Source organism: Callionymus lyra, chromosome 7 (genome assembly GCF_982586985.1).
Source record: "Callionymus lyra chromosome 7, fCalLyr1.hap1.1, whole genome shotgun sequence".
Lineage (NCBI taxonomy): Eukaryota > Metazoa > Chordata > Actinopteri > Syngnathiformes > Callionymidae > Callionymus > Callionymus lyra.
In genome coordinates this window covers 4,455,312-4,482,352 of record NC_141824.1, presented here as the reverse complement: position 1 = coordinate 4,482,352, position 27,041 = coordinate 4,455,312, and the positions used below count along the sequence as shown (strand labels likewise).

Genomic DNA, 27,041 nt, shown 5'->3' with positions numbered 1-27,041 from the left:
ATAATGACACTGCTTCATGAAGCTTCATCAACACATCACTACCATCTAGTGGACTCTGAAGATAATGACACTGCTTCATGAAGCTTCATCAACACATCACTACATCTAGTGGACTCTGAAGATAATGACACTGTTTCATGAAGCTTCATCAACACATCACTACCATCTAGTGGACTCTGAAGATAATGACACTGTTTCATGAAACTTCATCAACACATCACTACATCTAGTGGACTCTGAAGATAATGACACTGTTTCATGAAGCTTCATCAACACATCACTACCATCTAGTGGACTCTGAAGATAATGACACTGTTTCATGAAGCTTCATCAACACATCACTACCATCTAGTGGACTCTGAAGATAATGACACTGTTTCATGAAGCTTCATCAACACATCACTACCATCTAGTGGACTCTGAAGATAATGACACTGTTTCATGAAGCTTCATCAACACATCACTACCATCTAGTGGACTCTGAAGATAATGATACTGTTTCATGAAGCTTCATCAACACATCACTACCATCTAGTGGACTCTGAAGATAATGACACTGCTTCATGAAGCTTCATCAACACATCACTACCATCTAGTGGACTCTGAAGATAATGACACTGCTTCATGAAGCTTCATCAACACATCACTACATCTAGTGGACTCTGAAGATAATGACACTGTTTCATGAAGCTTCATCAACACATCACTACCATCTAGTGGACTCTGAAGATAATGACACTGTTTCATGAAACTTCATCAACACATCACTACATCTAGTGGACTCTGAAGATAATGACACTGTTTAATGAAGCTTCATCAACACATCACTACCATCTAGTGGACTCTGAAGATAATGACACTGTTTCATGAAGCTTCATCAACACATCACTACCATCTAGTGGACTCTGAAGATAATGACACTGTTTCATGAAGCTTCATCAACACATCACTACCATCTAGTGGACTCTGAAGATAATGACACTGTTTAATGAAGCTTCATCAGACTGTCACTGACTCAAAGGTGCTTATAATTTTTTTTTTATTGACACCAGAGGATAAAGACTTGATGTGGTTTTGACTCTATATGGAGACACGTCATCTCTGGAGGTTCAAGGTGAATGAGAGAGAAGGATGGATGGATGGATTCTTGAAAATCTTCTTATTTAGTAAGTTATACATGTTTCCTTTGATCGAGTTGCTTTGTTTTTAATTAATTATTAAAGTGTAATTTATAAAATGAATGATAAATATATTCTTGTTTCTTGATTTAAATATCGATTACAATCTGAAGCTGATTTGATTAACCATTTAAAATATACTGTAATTTGAATTGTTTAATTGTTTGAGTTATTGTTTCAGTGCATCATTGTTAACTGTGTCAAAATTCAGCAATGTGGCGGCTGTTTTATGAAGAAACATTTGTTTTTTTAATTATTAAATTAAAAAATGTAATAAAATTTGCTTCGATCAACAACAAGAAATTGACAAAAATAGTGTTTAAAAAATTGGGCATGTTTATTGAAGAGAGTTTAACTTGATTAAAGTTAGACATTTTTTCAAATTCAATAATAGAAAGGAACATCTTACTTCAAACTGTCAGTACAAAATACGCCTTCAAATTTAAACGATTTCTAAAGTAAAATTCTAACTTATCGTTATCTTTTTGGTTTATGATCTTAACTAGTCGTTCACCTAATGTTGTAAGTTCCTCAATGTGATCTCATCAAACTCTGTGCCTGTAATAAAAGGTGTTATTTAATTTTTTTATTAGGCTTTTATTCTGAAGGACGAGTGTTTGTGACGTCAGGTGAACGGTCTGAAGGAGCGGTATACCTGAGGACTGAGAGATAGGTGATGATAATGATCAGTTCACCGCAGATGAGTTGACTTCACCATGATTTTTAGGACGTTTATGGTGTTGCTTTATTTCAAGAGCTGTGGTGAGTCTAATGACGTCATTGCTAACCTAACTTATTAGTAACTTATTTTTAAAATTCAATAATATAATACTTTTTTGTATCGAAAAACAAATTCTCTACGAATACAAATGTTCTTGTACATTTTAAATCGTGTTTAAACGTTCTGTCTGTTGTTGTTTGTGTCTCTGTGCTGCAGCCGGACTCTTGAGGTTCTCCTCCTACTTTGGGGACCACATGGTTCTCCAGAAGGCTCCCCAGAGAGCGGTGGTCTGGGGTCACTCGGGTGAAGATGCGGAACTCTCTCTCACCTTGACGGGACCGGTTCCACAAGAAGCCTCGAGGGTCTCAGTAAAAGAAGGTATGATGATACGTGCCCTGAAAAAAATGAGTGTCATTGACTGCCATCACGTGAGCCCGCACTGAATAAATCTTGCGCGTCTATTGCCAAGTTTACCGTAAAGACGCGACCAGATAGCTTGAAACAACTTGAAAATTGTTTTTGTCACGCAATAAATTAAAAGTAATAATGTTTTATGATGTATTTATTCAACCTGATGCAATTCTGTTCTATTTTCTTTGGACTAAATGATTATATAATTTATTTATATTAATTATGTTTCCATTTATTTATTTTAACCAACAATACGAATTAACTCATTTAAATTGTGTTAATAGCGCTATAGCGGAAATCTACCTTACATTTCTATGGGGTAAATTCAAAGTTATATCATTATAATCTGTCAATAACTACACATTTATTTTAAATATCATAGAATGAAACTCTTAAAAGTTTAGTGAAAAATTCCACTGGATTATGATTCATGATGACCTTGACTACTATCATGGTACATTTGGAGAAATGTGTACTGTAGTACTGTACTACCTTTTGCTCATTGCCATAGTGTTCTTTCAATAGAGCCTTCGCCTTCACATATCCTCTGCTCGACTCCATGTGCTGACAGCTCCTCACTAGTCCCTTTGCATGCCCTTTGGTGTATTGTTCAAGGAAGTAGAGTCTGTCACAGTTGTTACTGGTGTTTCGCTCAACTCCATTTTTAAATGCTTTAATAAACCAATGGTATTTGAGTGGGTTACCATCGAAAATGGGAATTTCCCTTTTTGGGAGTGCTGAGAGGCATTGTTGTTGCATCAAGAGTGTTGAAATTTCATTTTGTTTTCTCATTATGTCCAGCACACTGTCGTTTTGTGATGCATCAGTTTGTGTGACATTAGTCACAGGATCTTCAGGAATTGTTAGATAACGTTGGAGCATGTAAGAAGGACCTGGGAGATGTTTTATGTCAGGTATATAACTGACCAGAAACTGTTTCCTTCAACTGAGAAAAATCTCTAAACTTAGGAAAATGTTGTCACAACATGATCTGGATCTTATAATCCATGTGTTTGTTTCTTCTCGTCTGGACTATTGTAACAGTTTGTTTTCATGTCTTAACAAGAAGGATGTGTCTCGTCTGCAGTTGATTCAGAACTCTGCAGCGAGAATTCTGAGCCGCTCTAGTAGAAGAACTCACATTTCTCCGATCCTTAAAACTCTTCACTGGCTTCCAGTTTCTTTCAGGATCAACTTTAAAATTCTGGTTCTTACTTTCAGATCTATTCATGGTCAGGCTCCTCCTTACATCACTGATCTGATCCAGCCTTACACCCCAGCTCGGGCTCTGAGGTCTGTGGATCAGAATCTACTGATGGTTCCACGCACACGGCTCAGGACCAGAGGAGAGAAATCTTTTCAGGCTGTTGTTCCTAAGCTTTGGAACAATCTTCCTCTCTCTTTGCGCTTGATGATCTACTGACTCCTTTAAGAAACATCTTAAGACGTTTCTATTTGTTCAGGCTTTTCCTTGAATTTCTCGAACTCCTGTGTTGTTCTCGGTGTTGTCTTGATCTTTGAAGTATGTACTGTTTTGAGTATTGTTTTGATTGTTAAAGCGCTTTGTGACCCTGGTCTTGAAAAGCGCTATATAAATAAATATTACTTACTTACTTACTTACTTAAGTGAGTGACTTTAGGCGTCACAACTGTCTGTGTGGTTTCAATTGCGTTGGGTTTAAGTTTAACTGGCAGTGATGGTACAAATTCCGTAGCCTTGGGGTTAAGTTGTTGTTTTGAGCATGTCTTTTCATAGTATGAGTTCATCCCGTCTGAAACCTTTGACTTTGATTTACTGCCGACACTGCTTTGTGATTTTATAACACTTAGTTTTGCCATTTCCTCAGCGATTTCATTCTCCAGTAAAAGCTGTTCTCTTCTTTTGCGTAACTTTAACTCCTCTTCATCCAATGCATGTTTTTCCTTTAATGCCTTTTGTTTTGTTGCCAAAATTGCAAGATTTGTTTCCGTTTTTAAGCGAGCAGATGAGCGTGAAGCTAAAGATGAGGAATGATGTGAGCGCGATTTCTTGGTTGCATTTGAGATGCTGTCACAGGGCTGTAGTTCATCCTGAGGATCTTGTTCAGTGGAAACAGGTACTGGAGGGTCAGCCACAGACAAATTCTTGCTTTTTTCGACAGGAATTTGTACTGCATAATTTATTTCCTTTGTTGGTTGCTCAGAAGTATTTGTATGTAGTGGTAATTCATTTGAGTTTTCATGCGGATTTTCCTTTATCCATTTTTCCACACGTTCCTTGAATGCATCACTGTAATCCATAATGCTAGAAAACCACTCTTTTTGTTTTTTATGTTCATCATCGGGAAGAAGTTGCAATACTTCGTTGTGCAGGTCAGTGGCCTTTTTACACAGTGCATTCAAGTTATTCAGTTGTGATGGGATTTCAGTTACATTTTCTTTTGATTTCATGTGCGCTTTAATTTGCGGAATAAGCTTTTTGATTTTATTAACGGCACTTTTGCGCTCATTCTGCAACCGTTCGATTTTATTTTCCATAGCTTTGGCCGTCAGTTTAATTTCCCTCTTTTCACGTTCCATGTTTGAACATTCAGCATCGGCGTTTATTTGACTCATTTCCGTTGGATTGTATTTTTGTATGTAGCAAAACAATCATATTTCATTCAAGAGCGTATTCAAATCCATCCATAGACATTGCATTTCAATTCATTGACAGAGCAGATTCGATCCAAGAATTTCAACATCAGCCGCCACATGCCACAAAGTCCCGACATCACAATCCAATAAAGCACAGAGAATATGCGCCACCATCAATGCAACCAGCGTAACATCCATTTAATACATTGTCCTCACTTGACACAATGCATTCCAGTTGAAGCGGATTCCTTAATCCACAAACATTAACAGGTTCAGGCCTACCTGTTCCCAGGTGAATGGATGGCGTGGTGTGGCACTTATCTGTGGCTGCTTTGTTCTCAGGCTAGTCGGTGCGTGACGACTTGGTTCTTTGATGCGGCTTGATGATTTTCATTCTACGCCTTTTTTGTTGACAAATGTTGCGGCTTCCAAACACAAAATTTTGGCCGCTGAGAGTATGAAGTTGTGTCCTCAGGTACGTAGATTTATGACGCGCTTTGGTTTGTTCTGATAACAGATACGCTGAGATCCAGATATGCTTTTGGTGCATTTATTGTGATACAAACAGCAATAGCTTTTCCCATCGCGTGTAGCGTGTAGTGTGTAGCGTTCAACAAAAATTACGGCTACTTCCAACCTTGACTCTCTCTCTCTCTCTCTGCGTCACCTGTGAGTGCCCACCTTTACGCACACACTTCCGCACGCACACACGCCTACTCCCATGTGAACCGCCCCCTCTGCAACACACACACACTTAAACACACCGTGCAGCACATCTTCAGCCTGTATGTCTCTTACAACTATATTTAGGATCATTTATATCAAATTTCTACAGTAAAATCTCTCCAAATGTACCATGATAGTAGTCAAGGTCATCATGAATCCTAATCCAGTGGAATTTTTCACTAAACTTTTAAGGATTTTTTTTTAATTCAATTTTGAAAATGTTGTCATTAACATATGACTATAATTAATGATAATTTATTTCAAATTTCTACAGTAAAATCTCTCTAAATGTACCATGATAGTAGTCAAGGTCATCATGAGTCATAATCCAGTGGAATTTTTCACTAAGCTTTTAAGGATTTTTTTTAAATTTAATTTTGAAAATGTTGTCATTAACATATAATGACTATAATTAATGATCATTTATTTCAAATTTCTAGCGTAAAATCTCTCCAAATGTACCATGATAGTAGTCAAGGTCATCATGAGTCATAATACAGTGTAATTTTTCACTAAACTTTTAAGAGTATAATTCTATGATATTTAAAATAAATGTGTAGTTTCTTTTACATATTATATAATGATATGACTTTCAAATCTACGTCAAAAAACAGAGTTTAGATACATTTTCCGCTATATCCGTATTAACACAATTGTTGTTGGTTAAAATGAATAAATACACAAAATTATAAATATAAATAAATATTTTAATAATTTACTCCAAAGACAGTAGAACAGGATTGCATCAGATTGAATAAAAACAACATAAAACATTATTATTGTTACTTTATTGCAAGTGGTCTCATGTATCAGGTGGCTTTCAGCGTCATTACCGTTAGCTTAGCAATAGACGTGCAAGGTTTTATTAATGTGGGCTGCCGTGACGGTCGTTCGCTGACTGCGGGCTCACGTGATGGCAGTTGTCATTGGCGCCATCAAAGATCCTCGCCCAGGTCGTAAGGAATTCGTGCCGCATTCCATCTTGATTCCATTCCATCACCAAAATTAATGAGCAGTTTGGTGTTCAATCTTGATTGGATCAATGTACTGTCTCTCTCTTACACGCGAAAAGGTTTCTTCACTTGAACTTGAGCATCGACAGTTAATTTTGATGTTCCGGGACCTCGCTTATTATTATTATTTACATTTGCATTTTTGAAACTCACTCCTGGTGGTGCAGGTCCTTTGGCAGGCATCACTCCTCTTTTCCCATGAAAATGTTCCCTTCTGCAGCACCGGGGTGCCTCAAGGGGCAGTGCTGTCACCTTTCCTTTTTTCCCTCTACACGGCGGACTTTACCTATGACTCCAGCAGCTGTCACCTCCAGAAGTTTTCTGACGACTCGGCCATTGTGGGCTGCGTGTCTGGGGGGGGGCGAGCTGGAGTACAGGTCAGTCATCAAGGACTTTGTTGACTGGTGTGAGAGCAACTACCTTTGCTTAAACACCGGTAAGACAAGGGAGATGGTGATTGACTTCAGGAAAAAGTCCCCACCACATCAACCGGTGAGCATCCAGGGCTCGGACATTGAGCTGGTGGACAGCTTCAAATACCTGGGTGTTCACCTCAACAATAAACTGAACTGGTCCACACACATCAACGCCGTGTACAAGAAGGGCCGAAGTCGCCTCCACCTCCTGGGGAGACTGAGGTCCTTCGGAGTGTGCAGACCACTTTTAAGGACCTTTTATGACTCCGTGGTAGCCTCTGCTATCCACTACGCTGTGGTCTGCTGGGGAGCAGGCAGCACGGACCGGGACAGGAAGAGACTGAACAGGCTGGTCACGAGGGCCGGCTCTGTCCTGGGCCGCTCGCCTGACTCGGTGGAGGAGGTGGGAGAGAGGAGGACACTCTCCAGACTATCCTCCATCAGGGACAACACTCTTCACCCACTGCACCTGACCGTGGAGGAGCAGCTCCTTCAGTGGCTCAGGCACCCCCAGTGTAGGACGGAGCGTTATAGAAGGTCCTTCATCCCAACTGGTGTCAGGATATTTAACTCTCTACTTTAAATATCCTGATGCTAATCCGTAGTGTGTTTTTCTTCTCGTGTGCTTTTTATTTTTATTTTTTTCCCGTTTTTATTTCTATTTTATTTTATTCTATTTTATTTTGTTAATAGTGTTAAATTTCTAATTTTTGTAAATAATTGTATATTCTTAAGATCGTTTTTATTTTATTTTGTATTATCTCTTATTATTTCTTTTTCCTTGCACTTTATTTTTTAAACTGCGCTGTTGTGAAAGTGTGTTTCCCCTCTGGGGATGAATAAAGCTTTTCTATTCTATTCTATTCTATTGTTGCACGCACAGCTTGAAAAGAGGCAGTTGGTGATGTGCTGTTTGATGAGAGCAATGAAGCATTCTTTACTGCAGCCACAACTTGACATGCAATTGTAAAAGCCTTTTCCAACGTTAGCTCTTCCTCTTTTAGCAACTTGTTTTTACACAGCACTGAGTTGGACATTAGCAATCAGCCGATTTCTGATTGATTCATTTTCTAATCCGTCCATAACGACATAGAGTAGACAAAGCTCTCAATGCAGCAACATACTGCGTTACTGTTTCATCAGTTCTTATTTGTGTCTGGACGCTCACACATTTACTTTTGGAACCAAGTGCTTTTCAAGTGCCGCCATGGCTTCATCATATGCAGTACCTTGATCGGGCAAAGCGTAGAACTGACATTGTCCTTCGGGACCCAAGCAATGTAACAAGACGGCTCGTTGTCTAGCATCTCCTCTTGCGTTAATCACTAGCATGTAGTTATCCAAAAAACTTCCACCACAATTCAAACTGCATGTGCGGCTCACCAACATGTTGAAGGAACGGTGGTTGTCAAGTTCTGTGTCTGCTCGGACCACCACTCTGCCTAAACTTGAAAAGGGCTTGACCACTTGTCGAAGGATGCAAAGGACAACTCGATTCTTTCTCTTTGGTTTTTATTTTCTTCTGATGATTTCAGACGAAGATTCCAGTTCGGAATATAATTGTCATAAACGAATAGGTTGAAAACCTTTAAAACAGAAACATGCATTAGTTTTAATACATTTCAATAAAGGTCAACTAAAATGTTAAATAAAATGTTCATATTACTTGCTTTTACAAACAAGTTTACAAAATTATTTCAGTACGTGCTAACAATCAGTTTTAAGTGCAAACCAAAAGACAAAATGCAAGCTTAAATTAGCTTAAACAAAAGTATCTTAATAAATTATTAGCACTCAGGAGCAAACATAATCCTCTTTAAAAGTAGTTTCTTTCCTACCAGTTGCATCTTCTGGGTGATCAGGAGCTGTGGTCATGTCCTGCTTTCAGGAGCAGGTGAGAGAGACTGACTGGGCTCAGTCCAAACATTTAGGCCATGCTGTTCTGGTGGGTGCGCAGGTGAATTCGGTCCTACTGGCAACACAGGCCAGGATGTTGGTCCCACCAGAGTCTTTTGCACATGTTCGCCCTCTGCTGGTTTGGAGTGCAATTGAGCCAAGACTTCACACCTCCCACTTGACCTCCTGGTTGACAAACCCAAGGAGGTCACACCACTTGCATACTGTGCTGGATTCAGTTTGCTTAATTTTCCCTCTGTCGCTGTTCTTCAATTGGAAGCAGGACAACTATCCGTCTAACATCCCTGTGAATAACTGTTGCAGGTATTTTGGTTGAATGCCCTTTCACTTTTTGATTGGGCTTCCCACGTTCCTGTTTACCACTTGGTCCTCAATGACAGCAAGTCTGTTGAGTGTGATGGCCGGAAAGGTTACCTCCTCTTGGGCTGCAAGGAACAAGTCTCCGACTGCATCTTCACACTCCCAGACCGTAAGCGCAGCTTCTTTGGCTCTGGACCTGGTCATTTGGACTGAATTAATCGCCTCTTCTTTCGGTTTACTCCTGGCTGAAGTCCTGACCAACATCTTCTTCCACTTTGTGGCAGCTCTCCATACCCAAGCAATGACTGTGGTTAGTTTGGTTGGACTGCTGTACTTACTGATGTCGAGGATTTTCCTCACTGCAGCACCAGCGGGTAGTCGCCAGACTTGGACCTGGAGATCTTCTCCACTAGAGCTGCTTCGATCAGTCTTTGCTAGAGCAGAGGTTGGGACTATTTTCACTTGTGCCCGGGTTAGTGCTGCTGTGAAACATTTTCTTTGGAGCTTGGTTATGCCTTCCTTTGCATACAACTTCTTTGGCTGACTTTGCCGGCCATTCTTCCAAGGGGCGTTTCAAAAACTCCATTTTTCCACACAGAGCCCTCTTTGAGGTCTTCTCCTGTTGCTCCTCTTGTTATGAGGTCTGCAATGTTCTGCTTTCCAGGAATCCATCTCCAGTCTTCAATAGATGTGGACTCTTGGATCTCTCCCACTCTATTAGCGAAAAAGGTCTGGTACCCATAACTTTTCTTTTTTCTCTTTGAGAAGTTAACTGAAGTCAAAAGGTAGAGTTCGTCCGATTCAACAGGACATCCAACTCCAAGAGCTTTGTTTTCTCCCCTCACTTGGTTGGGGAGAATGGGGAACGGGTCTTGTGATGCTGGATGTTCCGTTTCATCCTTCTGCCTCCCACTTTGGCCTGACCAGACCCAAGGCTTGAGTTTCGTTGCTTTCCTCGCCACCATCTCATGGACTTGGGTAGTGTATGCTGCACGCCACTCAGGTTCTTCCTTGAGCAGTCTCTCTGTCCTCAGAAAGGTTGCCTTCACTTCACTCCCGTTATTGGGCTGGGAGCTTGGATTTTGAATCCAGGGATACTTTGTGTCCCAGTGAGGCTCCTGACTGTGAGCATCAGCTTTTACACAGAAAAGGCCTTGCCTAATAACCTCAAGCTCTTTTTCCTCACTCAGGGTCATATCTTTACCTCCTGGCTGACAATTGCCGCATCGACATCCTCCACACCTGGGTTTGCTCGCTGCTCCAATGCTGTCCCATTTCCACCAGTCTTGGAGCTCTCTGCCAGCAACTGTGCTTTTGGTTTCGGATCTGAATTCTTGGGTCTCAGCAATTTCTCTGTACCTCACTGCTGTGGTTCTCATTGATCTTGCGAAGTGAGTTTTCGAATCATGTAGAGCCATGTCTACTTCTTCACAGAGGTCTGGATGCGCTCCGCCAACAGTCTTTCCTAAAGGGCTCTCCCAAAGGACAAGGTCTCCTACTACTTTTAATCTCTGTGGAGCAAGTCTTCCTTCACGGTGGCTGATGAGGAGCTCAACTTGCTCTGGTCTTTGAAGTTCTTCCAGGTTGGTATCGGGGAAAAACTTCTTGAGTTGTAGTGGTTTGACTACTCTGTGCACTTTTGCAATTTCATCCAAGCCATAGCAGATGAGCTTGTGTGCTCTTTCCATGCCTTTAGGTGTCTTGACTCTCACCTTGAGGGAGTACCTTTTGGTTTTGACCTTCATAACCATGCCTCCAACTCCATGGACAACAAGTGTGACCTTTTCACTGCGTAGCTTCAGTCTTTTGGCCGCTCTGTGAGTGATGTAGTTAGTATCTGAAGCTAGGTCAATGAGAGTTCCAATCTTCTCTCCTGCATTGGCGGTTACTTCCAAAAGCATAAGAAGTACTGGCAACTCACACTTAATTGAGGCCATCCTTCCAGGTAGGTCCTTTTTAGCGCAATGGGATCTCGCAGCCATGTTGGTGAAGGCTTTCCTGAACTTTTCTGCCATGCCTGGGGTGAGCTCGGATAACAACTCCTCCTGTTCCTCTGTGAGTGGCTGCCGTCTGATGCTGGATTTCCCTTTCTCGGATACTTTCCCTTTGAATCCTCCCTTGAGGCAAAGAAGGAAATGGTGGTCCGATGATCTTCCTCTCATGCAGTCTTTGTTCCTGCACAGGTAAGTGTCTACACATTCCTCATCCTCCGTATGACATTTGAGGCATCTTCTGCATGCACCAAGCTTTTCAACAGCACTTAATTTTTCGCCGGGCTTCAGTTCTTTGAACCGCTTGCAAAAGAAGATCTTCTCAAGGTGCCTTTCATCTCCACAGACAACACATCCTCCTTTTTCTGTTGACTTTGTCGAGGCATATTTCTTTTCCAAGAACTGAGACTTCTTTTCGGGCGTTCTACTTACACCCAGTTGGTCTAGTCTCTCTAAAATCTCCTCCTGAGTCTTTAAAAATGTGAGAAGGCTGTCAAAGTGATTGTCGGGGTTGACTCCATTGGATTGATTTACCATGAATGTCAGCCAGTCCCTCTTAATATTGTCCGGCAGTTTGCTCTCTATAGATCGGATTACCAGGGGATTCTTGATGGCTCCAGTACATTCAAGCTAAATGAGGTCATTCAGGGCCTTTTCTACAGCTTGAATTAGGTCGATCACCTTTCTTGGCTGGCGTGAGGGGGGGATGCTCTCCAGGTCCTCAATTATCTCCAGAGCAATCGTTGACTTATTTCCATACCCGTTTTGAAGTACCCTAAATATGTCTTCAGCACTGTTGTATGTTGAAAGGTGCAGGTCTCTAGATATGTTCTCATCCACACTGTCAAGAAGTTGAAACTTCTTAACTTCAACTGAGCCAGTTGGCTCTCCCTGCTTTTGTAGGTTCTCCCAGTCTTTTCTCCACCTGTGGAAATTCCTCTTGATCCCAGTGAATTTAGGAAGGCTGGTCGGCTTGATCCTCAACACTGGTTGTAGAGCTGCCAAGAGTTGAGGCTCTTTTCCTCTTTTTTCCTCTTCAGCGAATCTTTGTGCGGTGAGGAATTCTGCCCTCCTGGCTTCGAGGGTGTTTCCTAGGGCTCTCAAGTCCTTTACTCTGATTTGCAGGTGTGTTACTTGATCAGGAGGGATCCATCCGTCCCAGTTCCTCATGGTCGAAGTGGCATCATGGATGAGGTTCCTCACTCCTTCCAGCTGAACTTCAAACCCGTCTCGGTTGTAATAGGGCTTGAATCAGCTCTTTCACAGGCTTTTCCTGCATCCTGGATTGCAGAGATTATTTTCTCCATATCTTTGCCACAGGTGAGATTGAACTATGTTCCTGACCTCATGCAGTTTTGCATCACAATCTTCTGTCATTCTTTCAAGGTCATCTCGCTGGTACTTGTCAAGCTTGACCTCTCACCCTCATCAACTTCAGCTTCGTTGTCTGCAAGTAGCCCAGCTTCATATTCATAATTTGTGTTGCTGACGTTCCTTGCAAGAGAGCTGAGCTTTCTGAACTCTTCTCGTAGCTCGTGCTCGACCAAGTCCTCTGCTGCTCTGCTCAGGTAGTTCACTTGCTTGGTTAAGGCTGTTTTCGCTAAGGTTCTCTCTTGTTTCAGTTGCTTGACTGTTCTCCCAAGAGTTACCTTCGCCATGGTTGAGGATTTTTACTTCAATTGATCTCCTTGCGTCGACAGCTTGACTTTGGGTCTTTGATCCAAGTCTTCACTGCCACACGATGGTTTTCAACTGTAGGCCTTTGCGTCGACAGCTTGACTTTGGGTCTTTGATCCAAGTCTTCACTGCCACGCTCTGGTTTTCAACTGTCAAGTTCTGTGAGTGTTTGGACCACAACTATGCCTGAACATGAAAAGGGCTTGACCACTTGTCGAAGGATGCAAAGGACAACTCGATTCTTTCTCTTTGGTTTTTATTTTCTTCTGATGATTTCAGACGAAGATTCCAGTTCGGAATATAATTGTCATAAACGAATAGGTTGAAAACCTTTAAAACAGAAACATGCATTAGTTTTAATACATTTCAATAAAGGTCAACTAAAATGTTAAATAAAATGTTCATATTACTTGCTTTTCCAAACAAGTTTACAAAATTATTTCAGTACGTGCTAACAATCAGTTTTAAGTGCAAACCAAAAGACAAAATGCAAGCTTAAATTAGCTTAAACAAAAGTATCTTAATAAATTATTAGCACTCAGGAGCAAACATAATCCTCTTTAAAAGTAGTTTCTTTCCTACCAGTTGCATCTTCTGGGTGATCAGGAGCAGGTGAGAGAGACTGACTGGGCTCAGTCCAAACATTTAGGCCATGCTGTTCTGGTGGGTGCGCAGGTGAATTCGGTCCTACTGGCAACACAGGCCAGGATGTTGGTCCCACCAGAGTCTTTTGCACATGTTCGCCCTCTGCTGGTTTGGAGTGCAATTGAGTCTTGACTTGACAGTGGTGGAGTCGGTACTGAAGAGCTCATCCTCATGGCCAATTTGTGGTGTTGGTGAAGGAAAACAAAGGAGATGGAACTTTACTTTTCTTGTTTATTCAACTTGTACTTCCAGCCTTTCATTCTCTCTGCACCCTTCATCCTCACCCCTCTTTACTCACATCAGTCACACTTCCAGTCATTCTGTGCACTGGTGCCATCTAGTAGCTGAGTCTTTCAGAAGCCTGTAAAACTGCCATCGGCTGTGCAGTCACCGAAGATGCAGCAGTTGTGGGGGAGCGATCTCCTCCTTCCAAAAAATACATTTTGTGGCAATAATGGACATTAAACAGATTATTATTATTCATAATGAGAGTGTTACTGGCAGAACGCGCAGCTTCAAGCCTGTGACAGTAAGTTACTCTCATGTTTTGAAGTCTAATGCCAAGCTATCATGGTCCGCTACTCAGAGCCGGCTAGGTTTTCCTCTTTTATTACCCTTTAAGATACAGATGTCCATCTGCTCAATCAGCTGTGTTTACTTTCACTTCTGTGTTGACATCTGACAGTTTAACAGCTGATTAGGTAAGTAAAAATAGACCGGACATACTGTATCTATGTTGACCGGAAGCGTTGTCAACTAAGACATGTTTGGTGGCAGAAAAACGCCATCAATATCAGATCCCCAGCCCTTCTGTGTGTGGCAAAGAAGACTTGGCTGTGGGCAGACCGTCACCCGCTCTCTCTCAGAGCTCAGCATGTGCCGGGTGCGCTGACTGTAGTAGCAGACAGACTGTCAAAGGGTGCCGTCCAGGACGAATGGGGTCTGTCCAAGTCAGTGGCTGCTAAGATGTGGTTTCGATTCCGTCATCTGGTGGCGGACCCCTTCACCAGCAAGAAGAACTTCAAATATCCTCTTTGGTTCTCCATCAGGGCCTCAGAAGGTTTGGCCCACTTATGGTGGCCAGCCAAGCTACTGTTTGTGTTTCCTCCTCAACGCGACTCCTCCTCCCCTTGGTTTAGAGGGCGAAGCAGGAGCGCCTGTGGTTAATAGGGGTGGCGCAGTACTCCCCAGGGGCACTTTGGTTCCGGGAACTGGTGCAGATGGGGGTCGGGAGCTCATGGGCTATCCCTTGGGCAGGGTAGGCCCTGACGGCACCCCCAACCTTTGAGCCTTTTGACCAAGTCCCACTAGACACTAGACACTCTTTTTATTTGAGGTCTCGCTCCTTCTGGCCCTGACATCCACGAAGAAAGCGAGCAAGCTTGTGCTGTCTCCATTAGTCCGACTGTGTGTTGAAACACTTTTTTGTAAGGATAATAGAGAAGGATTCCTTTCACAGAGCTAGATCTGCTCCACAATCCCCACTTTTTAGATACAATTTTAGTTTCTTGTTACAGTTTGTCTAATGAAAGAATCACAGGAGCAGGTACGTTAACTCATTGATGGTTCAGCTGAATTCCAGCATTCCAGGCATTCCAGATGCTCGCACAGCAGTTGAAATCTTTTAATTATATTATATGCATGATTATTGTGTTTCAAAAATGTAATGTTATACACGTTGTCTTCAAAGTTAACTTGAAATTTAAATATAAAATCAAACTCTCCTTTAAATGATTAATCTCATTGTTTAGGTATCTGGAAGTTCCTCCTTCCTCCGGTGCCTCCAGGTGGCCCCTACAATCTGACCGTCCACGGCCACAACAGCACGGCCATTTTGACAGACGTGTTGTTCGGGGATGTTTGGCTGTGCGGAGGACAGAGCAACATGTATTTCAAAATGTCCCAGGTTGGTCATGAAACCTCTTCTTTCTTCTGTTCCTGTAATCGCACATTCTGTAACCATGGAAATATTTCGTTGACAGATCTTCAACGCATCAACGGAGATCAATATTTCTTCCACCTACCATCAAGTCAGACCGTTCATGGCGTCTTTAAGGCATAGTAACACTGAGCTGTTGGACCTGGAGGCTGTTGAAATCCCCTGGGCGGTACCGACACCAGGTAGGAAACTGACGGTGTGAGAAAACATTTATACATAAAACATTGCGAAGTTTTTAACAATAGTGTGTCGATATTCACCAGCACCTTTATTCACTATTTTCATAACGTTAGCTCATTTATGTATTTCAATTAAAATTACGTTCGCTAGATCTATGACATAATAACATTTAAAATACGTTGACATCCTGGCGATGACTGAGGACGAGAGGATACAGTGACTCCAGAAGCTTTTAAAGGTGATGTTTGGACAAATTTTGGTTTGAAAACAAATAAGAGCAGTGACGACTTTGTCAAGAGTCATGTGGTCTGTAAATACTACAACACACACAACACCAGAGTCAAGTACTTGGCAATACTACACATATATACTTGTTACTACACTATCACAACACCAGAGTCAAGTACTCGGCAATACTACACGTATATACTTGTTACTACACTATCGTAACAGCAGAGTCAAGTACTGGACAATACTACACATATATACTTGTTACTACACAATCACAACACCAGAGTCAAGTACTTGGCAATACTACACATATATACTTGTTACTACACTATCACAACACCAGAGTCAAGTACTCGGCAATACTACACGTATATACTTGTTACTACACTATCGTAACAGCAGAGTCAAGTACTGGACAATACTACACATATATACTTGTTACTACACAATCACAACACCAGAGTCAAGTACTTGGCAATACTACACATATATACTTGTTACTACACTATCACAACACCAGAGTCAAGTACTCGGCAATACTACACGTATATACTTGTTACTACACTATCGTAACAGCAGAGTCAAGTACTGGACAATACTACACATATATACTTGTTACCACACTATCGTAACAGCAGAGTCAAGTTCTCCACAATACTACATATATATACTTGTTACTACAATATCACAACACCAGAGTCAAGTACTGCACAATACTAAACATATATCCTTGTTACTACACTATCGTAACACCAGAGTCAAGTACTGGACAATACTACACATATATACTTGTTACTACACTATCGTAACACCAGAGTCAAGTACTGGACAATAGTACAAGCGTATCCTTTTTACTACACTATCACAATGTATTGTTGACCCTGTATCGTCAGCAACAGTACACAACTATAGGCAACCGTTTTGAAAGTGTCGGGAACAAACTTGAGACAAATATTGATCTTATTTTGTGTAATCTCACATTTTCTTATCCTGAACTCTCAAGAGATTTTGGAAAATTTCTCGGCTGTGTGCGGACTGTTTGGACGCTACATGTACGACGTACTCAAGTACCCCATCGGTCTGGTGGAGTCCTGCTGGGGCAACACTCCCATCCAGGCGTGGTCGTCGCCCAGAGCTCTTCAGCGCTGTGGATTTCACGACTCAAGCTTGAGGTGAGAATCAAAGTGAAGGTTTTGATTTAACTTCCCAGTTTTGGTTTGACTATTGTTACGCTATTGGCTAGTTTGATTAATGAGGCTGTATTCACACAGAAACTTGGAGATGTATAGTTTGAAAGATGTATTACTTATTTTTTTTATTTTAATGTGCATCTTAGTTTACTGTTGATATTGTTTTCTGCAAGTTTTTTTTTTTTTTTTAAAGAATTGTCTTATTCAAATCAATCCAGCTCCTCAATACTGAGGCATCTTTTCAATGTGAGCGTTTGTTTTCCACAGCAGGATAAATTAATTTTTAAAACAATATAAAATACAATGACTTGTATATACTAGAACCTAGTATATACAAGTCATTGTATTTTATATTGTAACTAGTTCATTAAATCAGTGTCATTTGAGTCTGTCAAATAGGTTGCCTGTAGAGATGTTTAAGGTCCAGCAGGTGTCAGTGTTTAGTCACAGTATCAAGACAGTGTTGCTACAGTAAGTGTTGAAAGCTTCGGTTCATGGTTGGTGAGGCACTGACTCCATTAGTGTCAGATTTAAAAGTATATAAACCCAAAAGGGAAGTTTATTTAATTGGCTACTTGTTATTTTATATCTCATCAGGATTCTTAAAACATATATGAAGTTTACAAAATGTATGATTTAACTAATCATTTCTCAACAAGTCTATATTGAATTATTCTGATATTTTGTGGGGCCTTAGTCTACATCCTATAGATCTATGGCAGTCTTCGATTGTGGAAAATATTGGTTTATAGCATCAAAAAACAATCCTTGACAAAGACATAAGTCATAGCTGAAATATGATGTTTTAATTAACAATTTATTTTAAAATCTATATTTAAAATCTTTAACCTGCCATATTAAATAATTTGAAACCATTCATCAACAGTCAATGGGTATAGAAAAATATGAATTAACGAATAGATATTTAAAATTAATTAGCAAACGTGGATTTAAACAGTATAGAGAATAACCGTGATAATAAAGGATAACAAGGAAGAGACACCTGATTAAATGCTCTTAATTTGGAAGCCAAACGTTTATTTCCTCCTATTAAATGGAGTTTGGGGAATTTACTTTAAAGTTTAGCGAGAACTCTCAAGATTTAAGTTTGGCTCAAGAGTGAAGAATCCTGAGCGACGGCTTTAGACAAGTGTTGCCAAAATTACAGATTTTGTGATAGACCCGCCTTTAGTTGCATCTGATTGGTTAATATTGCGTCCACTTAGTTCCATGTATGTACAATATGTACTTTACAACGTAAATTGTGTGGTGAGGCACTGCAACAAAAAAAAACAACATCTATCTATATAACCATGGTTCTACGAATAGATAGGGGCCTTCTACAAGCTGTTGCTATGGGTTGCTCTTTCAACCTTCTGAGAAAAGTTAATGCACTCTCCTAGCAGCAGAGGGCAGTAGTGCATTCACAACGCATAGTCATCATGACGCCCGTGAGAGTGGCATGCCATGAGGGGTGACTGTTTGCCCAGGATTACATCCCCCCGCCATGGTTTCGCCTCAGCGAGGATATGTCTGAATAAACCAGAACATAAGTGTAAAAAGAGTCAAACCGAGAGGACATTCAAACACTTCGTAGCTGGTCCTGAGAACTAGCAGGTTAAAATATTGATATACATCACTGCTCCACAAACCAAGGACAAGAAACTTGATGAGTGGTCATGTATGCAGGAAATAAACACAGGAGACACTGAGTGATATTCCTGCTTGTGAACAAATCAAAGAGGGTTCACATGTACCTGTATATAAGTATCAGGAAATCTCCGTCGCAGACACGGCCCCTTGTCATCGCATACACTTGGAAGTGACGTCGGGGGCGAAGAGGGACGACTGTTTGCCAGGAACCTGTTTTGTCGATTTAAAGTGAATGTGGGACGCTTGTAAATATATGCAGAGGGTTCGCTGCTTTAAATAGTAACTGAAACGTATCAATTGCACACTCTCGGGGTGCCACCCATTTACAGTCAAATATAATGACATTCCAACGCTCCCAGCCCAGTGGTGAAGTCAGCTTGGATCCATCAGACGATGTGGGAGGACCTGGAAGTCAAGTACCCCAAAGTGTTGTTTGACATGATTAATTCTCTAGTGTCTCCTAGACTGAGGGATGAAGTGGGACTGTCTGGGTCTGTGTTACAGTGATTCTCGTCGTACCTTTCTAGGCGCAGTTTCAGTGTATCTGCCAATCAAATGAGGTCTGAATCGGCAATCTGTTGTGTGGAGTCCCTCAAGGTTCTGTTCTGGGTCCTTTATTGTTTTTGCTGTACTTGATTCCTCTGGGTAAAATCATTCAGAGATTTCCTGATGTTTCTTATCACATTTTTGCTGATGACATCCAGCTCTACTGCTCTTTTGATCCATCTGAGCCCCAGAGGCTGAACAGCTTGGTCAATTGTTTGCTAGAAATCAAACAATATAAATAATAAATACTTACTTACTTACTTACATCAGATCTGCTGCTGACAACTGTCACTGCGCACTAAACTCACCAACTAGAAAGAACAATATTAAATAAATGAACCCAACTTATCTTATCCTATTCAGGAATCAGGACAGCAACAGCGTGCTGTGGAATGCCATGATCCACCCGCTGGTCAACATGACCATCAAAGGCGTCCTGTGGTACCAAGGTAGCGACCAAACTTTGACTCTGTGACCGCACAGCTTGACGTTTCGCTCCTTCAGGTGAAAGAAATGCCTTGTTTCATCGAGACGAATACAACTGCTCGTTCCCTGCCATGATTGACGACTGGAGGGAGACGTTCCATGAAGGTTCTGACGGCCAAACGCCACTCAACTTCCCCTTCGGATTTGTTCAGGTGCGACCGTTTAAGGATCCATGATAGAAAATGATTTTTTTAGATTAACAACCATATCTTGCTATTGTGAGTCTCACACTTTTTGTCTTCACACAGCTGTGCGTGGATAAAAAAAGAGACAGATACAAGGAAATCCGGTGGCACCAAACCGCCGACTTTGGTTTCGTCCCAAATAAATGCATGAACAAGACTTTCATGGCTGTGGCTGTTGATCTGCCAGATAAACTTTCCCCCTATGGCACGTAAGCACATACTGATGGTTGTAAATAATGTTTACAAAAAAACATCTCTGTTACAATTGACAAAATTTAGACCCTAGACTATGCTGACAGAATATAACTCATGTTGTGATCACATCAGTCTGCTGTGTTCCCCTCCCCCTGGTCTGCCACTCCCCGGTCTCACATCGGCCTGGACTTTGTGACCGGTCTTCCTCCCTCTAGGGGCCACACTGTGATACTAACGGTGGTGGACAGATTTTCGAAGGCAGTTCACTTCATTGCCCTCCCCAAGCTCCCCACTGCCACAGAGACTGCCCGGCTGCTTGTGCAGCATGTCGTCCGCCTCCACGGGATTCCCACTGACCTCGTCTCCGACCGTGGCCCCCAATTCATCTCCCAAGTTTGGAAGGCTTTCTGCCGAGCACTTGGAGCCTCTGTCAGCCTGTCTTCAGGATTCCAACCACAGACGAATGGGCAGGCTGAGAGAGCTAACCAGGACTTAGGGACTGCACTTCGTTGTGTGGCTGCGCGCAACCCCTCTGCATGGAGCGACCATCTCTCTTGGATTGAGTATGCCCACAATTCCATGTCCTGCGCTGCCACTGGCATGTCCCCATTCGAGTGTTCCCTGGGGTACCAGCCACCCTTGTTTCCCGCCGAGGAGGAGGATATCTCCGTCCCCTCTTGTTGGACGTTCGTCGTCGGGGCAGGGGGCACCAATACCTCGTGGATTGGGAGGGTTATGGGCCAGAGGAAAGGAGCTGGGTTTCGCAGGGTCTCATCCTCGACCCCTCCATCATCCGTGACTTCCATCGGGCTCACCCAGAGAGGCCTAGGCCGCCTAGAGTCGTCCCTTGAGGGGGGGGTACTGTTGTGATCACATCAGTCTGCTGTGTTCCCCTCCCCCTGGTCTGCCACTCCTCCGGTCGTCTCACCTCACACCTGGTCCTCATCAGCAATCACGCTCACCTGTTCCTGATCCCCAATCAACCCCCTTCATCAACCCTTGGATTCCCCGCGGTCGGCGCCAGATCGTATTTCACTCTACCGTGTAACTCGGATCACTAACTCCAGCTCGCTGACCTCGCTCTCCCTCTGGCCTACTCTTCCACCACCTGCTTCCCCTTTCTACAATAAACCCCTTTTGGTATCCTCTGGAACTTCGCCTCTGTCTGCTCTTGGGTTCAGCATTGCAAAACATAACAACTCAGTCTGTCTCATTGGACAAATTTAGACCCAAAATAAAACTCAAATGAACTAAGAATGTGTTGATTGCCTATGAAAACATGTTTAAATGTATTTAATTACTAATCATTTTCGAAAGAAAATTTTCGTTTTTTAGTGTAAAATTACAGTGTCTGATGAATGTTGTACAGCATTTATTAATAACATTTCTAAACCCATGGAATCAAAGTACACGCAATTGTCAAAAGACATTGTCACTACACCTCCTTCCACATCTTAAATTTCCCAAACGTGTGAAGGTGTAACTTATCTTAACTCTTTCAGGCGCCATCCGCGCTACAAACAAGACGTGGCCTACAGACTGAGTCTGGGCGCGAGGGCGGTGGCGTACGACCAGGACGTAGCCTTCGCCGGACCTTTTCCTGAAAACATCACGCAGGATTCCATGTCCTACAACATCACCTTCGACCAGGAAGTGTCGGCCACGCAGCATCCCAGCATCTTCGAGGTGAGCTTGTCGTGTAGATCGTTGTCACAAATATTTGGAATAAAAAACAAACAGAATGATATGTGTTTTTATTGAAAACCTTACCAAATCATATGGTATATATGGGATGTCGTACATATATTTTTTTTAAATAAAGAATAAAGTCTAAATTTATCTTTGAAAAACCCCAAACAGAATCATAAGGATTTTCTATTAAAGAAAAAAAAATAACCTTAAGGATGTTAGACTATTTAATTTGAAAAATAATCAGAATCATAAGGAGTTTTAATTAAAAACATTTATAAATATATCAGACTTTTTCACGTTTTGTTTTCACACAAAAAAAGAAATCAGAAAGATTGTAATTTGAAAAACAGACTTTAAAGATTTTTAGTAAATATGAAAACGAGAATCATTAGGATTTACAACAGGAAAAAAAACATAATCACAACTTTTTTCATTAAAACAAATGGAATCATAAGCATTTTTAATTAAAAAGAATAATGAGAAAGAAAAGTATTTTAATTAAGGAACATAAAGAAGTCACACCATCTATTAAAAAACTGATGAATTCATAAGGATGTCAGACTTTTTCTTAAAAAACCCAACAAACATAATAAAATCATAAAGTCAGGCTTAAAAAAACCAAAAAAACAACCAAAAACTATTTGTTTTTATTTGTTTTAAAAAAAAAAACGAACAGAAGAAAAAAAAAAATCTGACTTTTTCTTTAAAAAACAAACTGATTCATACGTTCTTTTGTACAAAAACAAATGGGATCATGAAGAAAAAAGAAATATAGCATTTTTTAATTTTTATTTAAATAAACAAAAAACAAGAATGAAGAAAGGTTTTTTTCTCTGGAAAAAATAGTCATAAAAAGAAAAAAACAATCATAGAGATGTCAGACTTTTTCTTAAAAAAAATGAAAAAAAATGTTTTAAAAAACAAACAAACAAAGGGATTTTAACACTTTAAAAAAAACATAAAACCAAAATATATTGCGTTTGAAGAGAGAATAATGAAGAAGTTCTAACTTATAATCAGGTAAAGTCTCGTGTCAGTGTTGAGGAAGAGTTGCGAGCACGAATCTGTTCGGCCTCAGGCTCAATAAGCAAGTGTTGATTCTGTTAATTCTCTCCTGCAGATCTATTGCAAGGGCTCTTCACGCAAGTCTCCCAGACGATGGCACTCGACTACCATAATGAGGACGGGACCGTCCACCATCCAAGTGTCGGCGCGTCCTTGTTCAAGTACTTCCAGGGTCACCGCTCTTCGATACGCGTGGTCGTACTGGCCGTGCGACTACAAGCACTGCCCCATCTACAGCAAAGACGGAGTCTTACCTGCACCACCGTTCATCGTGTCCAGTGATCAAAAAGGATCGCTGTCTTTCCCGACCATTAGTTCTCACTGCAGGAAGAAGGGTTGATAAAGCTTCAGACATGTTGGCCACGACTCACACGTTAATGAATGAAACCATGTTCACAGATCTTTCTGTTTCTTTCAATTACTGCTGAACATTGAAAATATTATTGGTGGGTGTTTTAAAGAAAAAACCTTTTTTCTGCCTGTTTCGGTGAAAGTACTTTCAGTTTAAAAACAAATTGTAAGAAAAAAAAAGTGATTAATAAAAAAAGGTTAAACCTTTTTTCAGCTTTTACTTGTACATTTTCTTGTCTTTCAAAATAGAAGATCAAATCATTTTACTTCCTGTCATAAGTTTTAATGTTGGTTATATTATGGTACATGTGGGATGTGGCTCTAGATCAGGGGTCGGGAACCTATGGCTCGCGAGCCAGGTGTGGCTCTTTTGATGATTGCATCTGGCTCGCAGATTTCGGCTTTTCATATAAAACATAAAATATTATCACTTGTTTCAGGGGTGGACAATACGTCGATCGCGAAGCTGTTGCGAGTAGATCGCGTGATTTAATAAAATATGATATAAGAAAATAGTAAAGAGAGCTCTGATTGGCTGTTGTGCATATTAATCAAATGGTTATTGCGCCGATTGGTTGAACATTTGATTGATATGCACAGCAGCCAATCAGAGCTCCTGCCTCTTCCACGGAACGCACGGAAAAGATCATATGAATCGAGAATAAAAAGAGCAAAACGTGCGACAGTCATTTTACGCAATTCAGAAAAACGATATAGAATTATAAGCTTTTTTTTTTTTTAAATAATATATCGAACAAAATAATGCGCGTTTGATCGCTTCAGGTTCTTCTCTACGAGAGTCACAGAAACATGACGTCAGTTCCATCAAAGTTAAGCTGCAGGTTTCAATGAAAGCGCAACAAATGCTGGTTTTCCTTTTGTGATCGAGTCCTTAAAACACACTTGTATTAATACACCATCACATGATGACTATTTGTAAATTACCTTTATCTCACGAATGTAATGAGAATACGCAGAAACACAAACACGTTAAACAGGTGCAGGTGAGACACATTCTAATGACGTCAGAGACGATCAGACAAAGCGATGATGATGTGAAGTTACTGATGAACAGTTTTATTCTCGTTAAACTTCATCTGACATTTAATTAATCCACTTGTGTGATTCATATCAGACATGTTTAAAATTAACAAATATAAACTGTTAGTTTGAATTCATGTTTTCATTTGTTTTTGTTTTTTCATGATCACAGAAATGGAGAAATTTTAGTCTTGTGCTTCATTTAAATATGATGGACATATTGAAATGGAGGCATGGAAAGGGATGAACCCGTCTGAATTCTTTGTTGATTTTGATGAACAAAGGAAAAGGGCTTGAATTCATGTCAAGCACAGATTCTTACATCTATATATTATTTATATGGCTCTCACTGAAATAAATTTCCAAATATTTTGCTTTCATGGCTCTCTGAGTCAAAAAGGTTCCCGACCCCTGATCTAGAAGAATAAATGAAAGAAAGAAATTAAACAATTTCCCGAAGGAGACCTCCTGAGGGTTCAATAAAGTTCTACCAAACCTAACTTAATATGTTTATATCTGTGTAGTAATGTTATATGTTCCCTATTAAAAGGTTTATTTTTGGAACATCTAAGTTCTGGTCGCTTTAAATTGCCTCTAGGTAAAATTTACCTGAAGTTGGAGCACCACCCTTTGTTTTGTAGTACAAGGGAAACTAATAAATTTACCTGGATAATAATTAATTAATTGGCCTTATTAATTAAATATGAAACACTAGTTTTAATAAATCTCATTTAACTGAAGTTACAAATTGTTGTCGTGATTATCTGTTCTTTACTGACTAAGAGTCTCTTAAATTGATTATACAAAATTATGAAATTATGTAAACACAAATGACATACTTTTTATAGGATTTATTTAAAGAAACAAAGAGAAAAGGGAGAAGAGTTAAGAACAATGGAATGGAATGATGATGCTTTGATATCATGGAAGGAACAATATTAATTACTCAGGAAGAAACGGACTTGAAGGCTTTGTTAATGTCAACTTCTGGGAAAGCTTTACAACTTATCTTAAGCTAATCTTGCTACCTCTGATCAATATTAAAAATCCCAACACATCAATTAATGCAAGAGTGACAATGTTACAGTTTCTTACGTCGTCAAGAGGAGAGAGGACGGCGTGATGAAGTTGAGGAGGATGAGGAGGATGAGCAGCAGCAGGAGGTGCACGACTGAAGGCCCTGGATCCAGTGATGTCGGGCTTGACTTCGCAGGGATCACAGTGAAGAAGGCTTGGCGGCGGAAAGCGCTGACGGTCTTCTTTGGTCTGGTCCTGGCTCTGAGTTACAGGCGTTGGCGTAACCAACCAGAGACGTATCTTTACTCGGTGCAAGGGTCACAAGTCTTTTCTGGGAGAGCAGTTTGGTTGCTCGTTGGAGCCAGAGGTTCAGGCTTGCTTGGCTGGCTGCTGGGTTGCGTGCAGCTTGCTTGCGTCTTGAGAAAGTACCGCGGCTAGGGAGACGTGCCGCACCTTGTTGCAGAAAGAAAGGGGGGCAGGTGTCAGGAACGGGGGTGAAGAGGGAAGGGGATGAGACCCCTTGAGTCCAGCGTGAAGTCTTTTTAAAGCCATCCACTCGTGCTCCTGATTGGTGGGTGACATCTGATTCCTCACCCCCACATTGGCTGGAGAAGGTCCACCCCTCTGTCCTTTGGATTTCTCTCCTCCTTCGAATTGACTTTGAAACTTCTTTTATTTGACGTTATTGACAGATCTGAGGCTCACATAAAATGCTAACTTATCATAACTTTCCCAGCTCTTTCTAAGGATCAGTATGATATCAAACATTATATGTTAGGAAACCATAGTATTGATATGTATGTTCAAACAGCATATAAACATCAAAACACTTTTATATTTGGAAATATATTTCATGTGACTTCCTTCTTTGGCGTCTCCTTACCTCCTCCTTAATATTTTATTGAACAAGAAAAATACATTTAGTATTCTGAAAAGTCATCTGGTCATTCTGCTCTTCTGGCCATGCTGGTTTTCTGACCATGTGTAAAATGGCCGGCCTTTGGAAGCCAGAGAGAGATGGGGGGGAAGGTCAGCATTCCAAAGAATTCGTAAACCAGAACTTTGGTCTTTCAGTTAACAGGAACAGAAACGTGAAGGATTACACTACATCTGATAACTACTGGAATGGTGTTGATTAAATAGGATCAGAAGGTGTTTGAATGGAGACAGAGCCCTCTAGTGGTTATTGCGATTTTCTTTTTCACAATACTAATACTAATATATTAATATTAAAAAGCAATATTCCTTTTTAATTTGTTTTCAAATTGCATTATATGTGTGTTATATTTGAACGAAAAGTGAACATAAACAATATATATACTGTATATATACAATAAACATGCACATTTTCACACTTAGTTGTTGTAGTTTGTTGCAATTAAACTTCTGGCCACTCGATGGCAGCAGTAAGTGTTCTTAACTGTTCTCCCTTTTCTCTTTGTTTCTTTCAATAAATCCTACAACATCCTATATATAGCTGATGAAGACACTGGAGCGGCTGGTCCTCAAACATCTCAGGCCACTAGTCCAGCACGCGCAGTTGTGTAGAAGATGCCGTCCTTCGCCTCCTGCACTCTGCTCCAGGACAAATTGAAACACATGCATGGTGGACCCTGGTCTGGTCTCCTGGATTTCGGATTTTCTTACTGATCGACCACA

At 40.9% G+C, this 27,041-nt stretch overlaps 1 protein-coding gene across 1 annotated transcript; it reads left to right on the top strand.

The window, feature by feature from the left end:
* The first annotated feature begins 1,850 nt into the window (after positions 1-1,850).
* Positions 1,851-23,515, top strand: LOC148074665 (sialate O-acetylesterase-like). The gene is made up of 10 exons (XM_087796178.1): positions 1,851-1,940; positions 2,116-2,277; positions 15,363-15,517; positions 15,594-15,732; positions 16,965-17,133; positions 19,714-19,799; positions 19,855-19,988; positions 20,085-20,230; positions 21,719-21,902; positions 23,029-23,515. Exons 1-10 carry the CDS (start codon positions 1,895-1,897, stop codon positions 23,311-23,313), a joined length of 1,506 nt encoding a protein of 501 aa, XP_087652304.1. The 5' UTR covers positions 1,851-1,894; the 3' UTR covers positions 23,314-23,515.
* Positions 23,516-27,041: the final 3,526 nt, after the last annotated feature.